The 6,225-nt window shown below is 40.5% G+C and overlaps 1 protein-coding gene and 1 long non-coding RNA gene across 2 annotated transcripts; both read right to left on the bottom strand.

Annotated features, from left to right (window-relative positions):
* Positions 1-914: 914 nt before the first annotated feature.
* On the bottom strand, positions 915-1,591 carry LOC119767275. The gene is made up of 2 exons (XR_005277429.1): positions 1,302-1,591; positions 915-1,217 (listed from the first exon to the last, which is right to left on the bottom strand). It is a non-coding gene; the product is annotated as an uncharacterized LOC119767275 (long non-coding RNA).
* A 1,801-nt stretch (positions 1,592-3,392) lies between these two features.
* LOC119766209 lies at positions 3,393-5,869 on the bottom strand. Its single transcript, XM_038250643.1, has 2 exons — positions 5,306-5,869; positions 3,393-4,508 (listed from the first exon to the last, which is right to left on the bottom strand). The coding sequence occupies exons 1-2, from the start codon at positions 5,867-5,869 to the stop codon at positions 3,393-3,395; spliced, it is 1,680 nt and encodes a 559-aa protein (XP_038106571.1).
* Positions 5,870-6,225: the final 356 nt, after the last annotated feature.

Genomic DNA, 6,225 nt, shown 5'->3' on the forward strand with positions numbered 1-6,225 from the left:
TCCCGGACCGGCGTGTCCGCGATTAGCGGTTGCTTATTGAAGGACAAACTGAGGAAAAATACTTGATCAGCCCTTTTCAACAAGCACGTCTGCTCAGCTCAACAGATGAGCGGTAACTGTCCGTTCAAAAGAGGTGCTGCAAAACAACTTATTATTTTTTGATAAAATTTTCGAACAAATCAGCAACAAAGTTTGAGTCAAACTATACTCAAAAGTTAGTGGTGTTATTTGTTTTGCAAAACCGAAACGAAAGCGCCAAAAATATTTGTAATTACCTTTTGCCTCTTGGTGGCGCTTTGTATTATTATGTGTGTGGTCGATGTTTGAGGATATGCACGCAGAACACAGAACAGTTAAAACTAGCGAAAATGTCTCACTTACTTCTGATACAAGTCGCAATATTGATTTTCGAACAAATCAGCAACAAAGTTTGAATCAGACTATACTTAAAAGTTAGTTTTGTTATTTGTTTTTGCAAAACCGAAACGAAAGTGCCCAACATATTCGTAATTACCTTTTGCCTCTTGGTGGCGCTTTGTATTAGTATGTGCCCAGTCACGGCGTTCTCACAGAATTTTCAGAGGTTTCTAACAGAGCGAAAATATTCTTACAAGAACGCTGCCATCATCCTGCTAGATCTTTGCAATAATTCTTAAAGAATTCTAGCTCAAATGCAATAACCGGTTCTAGCAGGAGCCAGCGAAATCAATCGGTTATGTTAGAATCTTGCTAGAATGCTGCTAGAACTATTCTGACAAGCCATCCTGCTAGAATTCTGTTAGAATCCTGCTAAAATGAGCTGGCATGAATTTTCTGCTAGAATTTTATTAGAATAAAACGGATAGGATTTTTTTGGGTAAAAAGATTTGTTTTGGATTTTTGCTAGATTTTTACCTAGCGAATAAAACCAATTATTTTTTTTATTCAATCAAATCACATCTTACAATATGCACACACTTTATACTGTTCACTTGGGCACTTTCAATCTTCGTTGCTCGTATTTTGGTGGAGTTGAAAAGGACGCTTTTATTCACTCTTCCTGCCGGTGTTGTCTCCAGATGAAAATTCCGTGGTGGAACATTTATAATTTTGTTGTTTCCTAGGATGCTCCACGTGTCGTCGTCGATGGGAAGCTGTGCCCCGGCCACCGTGAACTGCGATCTGGATTCCGCTTGTTTGGGACATTTCGAGCTTTTATTATTATCTTGATACAATTCCTGTTGATATAAATAGTAATCGGAATATTGTTAATTCAGGGGTCTCTAATTTTTTTATGTGCAAACTCTAGTTAATTTACTTACAAAAATTAGGCTTCTTCCGTGGCAACTCTCGAGAAAAGTAAACTTGATTGAACAAGTTCATTAACAAAATGGCGGTAACCACATTCGCCCCAACGTGATTTGGCGAAATGACATCATTTTCGACAGATTTGCTTCTGACAGAATGTTCTCACAAAATTCTTACAGAAATCTAGCAAGCCTGTTAGAATGATTCTAGCAGGATTCTAGCAGAACCAACTCTGTTAGAAATTTCCGTGACCGGGTGTGTGGTCGATGTTTGCGGACGTGCACGCAGAACACAGAACAGTTAGAACTAGCGAAAATGCCTCACTTTCTTCTGATGCAAGTCGCCATATTGAAATTACTTGAAAATTCATACCCGTGGTACTACCCAGTCAACTCAATCGGAATTAAATTCGAATCGTTTAAGTATTCCGTTTTAAACGCAACAACCGAACTGAATTCCGATTGAGTGGACTGGGCAGTAAATTCAAGTAGGATTACACACTTTTGTGTAATCATAGTTGAACTAAAAAAAGTGTAATGCTGTTACTCGGTGAAGCAATCGAGAAATTAAAAGTGAGAGTGTGTGCAACATGGAGTTAAACTTTCTGTGAAGTTTACCATAGCACTTTGAAAAGTTTAACTCCATGTTGCACGCACACACTCTCACTTTCAATTTCTCGATAACGTTGCCCAGGCACCAAAATTTTTAAGCAGAGCTGGTTCTGTAAGAATGCCAGAATGTCACTACATTTCTGTTAGAATTCTATAAGAAAATGGAAACTGTGTTAGAACTCGGCTAGAAACCAACCAATGAATGCCTGCTCATTTAGGTACACTTCTTTTATTACGCAACGCTAAAATTTGGTTCTGCGTGCACGTCCGCAAACATCGACCACACACATACTAATACAAAGCGCCACCAAGAGGCAAAAGGTAATTACGAATATGTTTGGCACTTTCGTTTCGGTTTTGCAAAAACAAATAACAAAACTAACTTTCAAGTATAGTTGACTGTTAAACTTACATAAATTACATAAATTACATAAATTACATAAATTACATAAATTACATAAATTACATAAATCACATAAATCACATAAATTACATAAATTACATAAATTACATAAATTACATAAATTACATAAATTACATAAATTACATAAATTACATAAATTACATAAATTACATAAATTACATAAATTACATAAATTACATAAATTACATAAATTACATAAATTACATAAATTACATAAATTACATAAATTACATAAATTACATAAATTACATAAATTACATAAATTACATAAATTACATAAATTACATAAATTACATAAATTACATAAATTACATAAATTACATAAATTACATAAATTACATAAATTACATAAATTACATAAATTACATAAATTACATAAATTACATAAATTACATAAATTACATAAATTACATAAATTACATAAATTACATAAATTACATAAATTACATAAATTACATAAATTACATAAATTACATAAATTACATAAATTACATAAATTACATAAATTACATAAATTACATAAATTACATAAATTACATAAATTACATAAATTACATAAATTACATAAATTACATAAATTACATAAATTACATAAATTACATAAATTACATAAATGACATAAATTACATAAATTATATAAATTAAATATATTACATAAATTACATAAATTACATAAATTACATAAATTACATAACGATTCGAATTTAATTCCGATTGAGTTGGCTGGGCAGTACCACGGGTATGAATTTTCAAGTAATTTCAATATGGCGACTTGCATCAGAAGAAAGTGAGGCATTTTCGCTAGTTGTAACTGTTCTGTGTTCTGCGTGCACGTCCGCAGACATCGACCACACACATACTAAAACAAAGCCAAGAGGCAAAAGGTAATTACGAATACTTTTGGCACTTTCGTTTCGGTTTTGCAAAAACAAATAACAAAACTAGCTTTTAAGTATAGTTTGACTATCAAACATGTTGGTGATTTGTTCGAAAATTTGATCAAAAAATAATAAGTTTTTTGCAGCACCTCTTTTGGACGGACGTACTTACTTACTTTATCAGCAACAGGTCTATCGACCCAACGCTGAACTAATCGAAGATTTCCAAGATGCTCGATCTTGGGCCGCTCGTCTCCAGTCGCCTACAATGTTGGCCGCTCTTGCATCTTCGTCGACTGCACACAGCCAACGCGTACGAGGCCTTCCACGAAGCCGACGATCGCGTCCAGGTTCGCTGCTGAATATCGTTTTAGCCGCCCGCTCGTCTGACATTCTGGCTACATGTCCAGCCCACTTCAGCCTGTCGTGTTTGATGACTTTTACGATATCAGCATGTTTGTAGTCTTGGTACAACTCGAAATTCATGCGCCTGCGCCACCGGTCTCCTACTTGCTTGCCGCCGAAGATAGAACGCAGGATTCTCCGCTCAAAGACCCCAAGTGCTCTCTGGTCAGCCTCCTTTAGCGTCCACGACTCGTGACCGTAAAGAGCTACAGGGAGTATCAAGGTCCTGTACAGCGTGATTTTCGTAGGCGTCCTTAGGCTGCGGGACCTTAGCTGGCTACGAAGACCGTAGAAGGCCCTGTTTGCAGCACTAATCCGCCGTTTCACTTCGCAGCTCACATCGTTGTCGCACGTCACAAGTGTACCAAGATATACAAACTCATCCACCACCTCATATCTTTCTCCATCTATTTCCACCTCCGAAACACCATCACCTGTACTGTCACGCGCTCTGCCAGCAACTAGATACTTGGTCTTGGCAGTGTTGATGGTCAGTCCGATCTTCGCAGCTTCCCGCTTGAAAGGGACGAACGCCTCCTCCACTGAACGACGGTCGATACCAATGATGTTGATGTCGTCAGCGTATCCAAGCAGCATGTGCGATTTAGTGATGAGTGTTCCGTTTCTTTGCACGCCTGCCCTTCGAGCAGCACCTTCCAACGCTATGATGAACAGTAAGTTCGAGAGAGCATCGCCCTGCTTCAATCCATCCAACGTAACGAAAGCTTCTGATGTCTCGTTAGCTATTCGCACGCTTGATTTTGTTCCGTCGAGCGTTGCACGAATCAGTCTTATTAGCTTCGCCGGAAAGCCGTGTTCTAGCATAATTTTCCAAAGTTCGTTTCTTTTGACTGAATCGTACGCCGCCTTGAAGTCGATGAACAAATGGTGTGTTTGCAGGTTGTACTCCCGGAACTTGTCGAGGATTGAGTCCGATTTGCGATCCCTTTCCGTCGGGTCGCAAGATTTTTCGTGTTCGTCGCGGCGTGCAACAACAACAAAACCCTATCATACCATTTCATCTCGATAAACATCGTAACTCGTCGTTCGCAAAGTTAATCAGTACCTCACTGAACATCAATCATTTAAAACTCGTGAAATCATCTCAAGTTAAAAATTACACTGTTTAACCCTTCAGTTTTAATTACAAATGATTTAAGTTCTATCTTTCCACAGCCGGCTGTCTAAGACTAGACCATTTCATTTAAAATTTAACAACCGATAAACGGAAATGTCTCATCCGCAGCATCCGATTGTTTGCCTTGAGAATAATATATAACACCTTTCAACAAACACTATGATTTTGGGTCGCATCATCATCTTCTATGATGAATCCTGACCAAACACCCTATCCTACTAACAAGTTTTCAGGTTCCTGGCGCTCGTGGGGTAAGCACAGAGTAAATCAGCTGCCCTAGTAGCAACCTGCGCTAACTAACATTCCCGTCCCTTAAAATCGAGGTCTACAAACTGACATGGCGGGCGCCGTTGGTGGCCAATGACTGTTACCTATTCGCAACTGATCTAGCTTTAGCAATCATGGTGTTTTATCTTTTCAGCGCATTCATACATGCTGTTGATAAGGGAAACACCACTAGATCGTCGAAGCCTATAATCAGTAGTGCTGAAAGGATATTACGGTTCTGTTCAGCAACGGAGGGCAACCATGGGTGATCTCTCATGCTAATGCTCATGCTCATGTACTCCCGGAACTTGTCGAGGATTTGTCGCAGAGTGAACATCTGGTCCGTCGTTGACCGACCCGCTCGAAAACCGCACTGGTATTCGCCGACAAAGGTCTCGGTCAACGGTCTCAGCTTGCTCCACAGGATTCGGGATAGTACTTTGTACGCTGAGTTGAGGATTGTGATGCCTCGATAGTTGGCACAATCGAGTCTTTGCCCTTTCTTGTAGATTGGGGTGATGAGCCCGTCTAACCAGTCGGTCGGAAGCTGTTCTTCGCACCAAATTCGCTGGACGATTTGGTGCAGAATCTCGATCATCCGCGCGCTCCCGTGCTTGAAAAGTTCGGCCGGAAGTCCGTCCTTTCCCGTGGATTTCGCGTTCTTGAGCTCCTTTACGGCTTTTTCCACGTCCTCCAACGTAGGCGGGTCCACAGCTATTCCATCATCCTCAACGTTCATCCTGTCCTCGACGACTCCCTCTCGCATCTCACCGTTCAACAGCTGTTGAAAGTGCTCCTTCCACCTGGCCGCTACCGCTGTCTTATCTGTCAACAGGTTACCTTCCCTGTCGTTGCACATAACAGGGAAGGCGTCGCTTTCTTTCTTACACCGTTGACAGTTGCATAAAACCTCCGCTTATCGTTCACGTTGTATTGTGCTTGAGCTTCGGCAAGTACTCTCTCGTCGTACTCCCGTTCTTTTCGGCGGTGGGTTCGTTTCTCAGCTCTTCGCAGCTCGCTGTATCGCTCACAGTTTCGGCGCGTACCAGCATACGCTTCCTGGCCTCGTTCTTCTCGTCCGTCACTCGCTGGCACTCCGCATCGAACCACCCTTTGGGTTTGCGTCCTCTGGTCGTGCCGATCACTTCGGTAGCCGTTGTGTTGACGATGCTCTGGAGGGCTCCCCATTGCTCGTCCAGGTTACCCATAGGCGCG

Source organism: Culex quinquefasciatus, chromosome 2 (assembly GCF_015732765.1).
Source record: "Culex quinquefasciatus strain JHB chromosome 2, VPISU_Cqui_1.0_pri_paternal, whole genome shotgun sequence".
Lineage (NCBI taxonomy): Eukaryota > Metazoa > Arthropoda > Insecta > Diptera > Culicidae > Culex > Culex quinquefasciatus.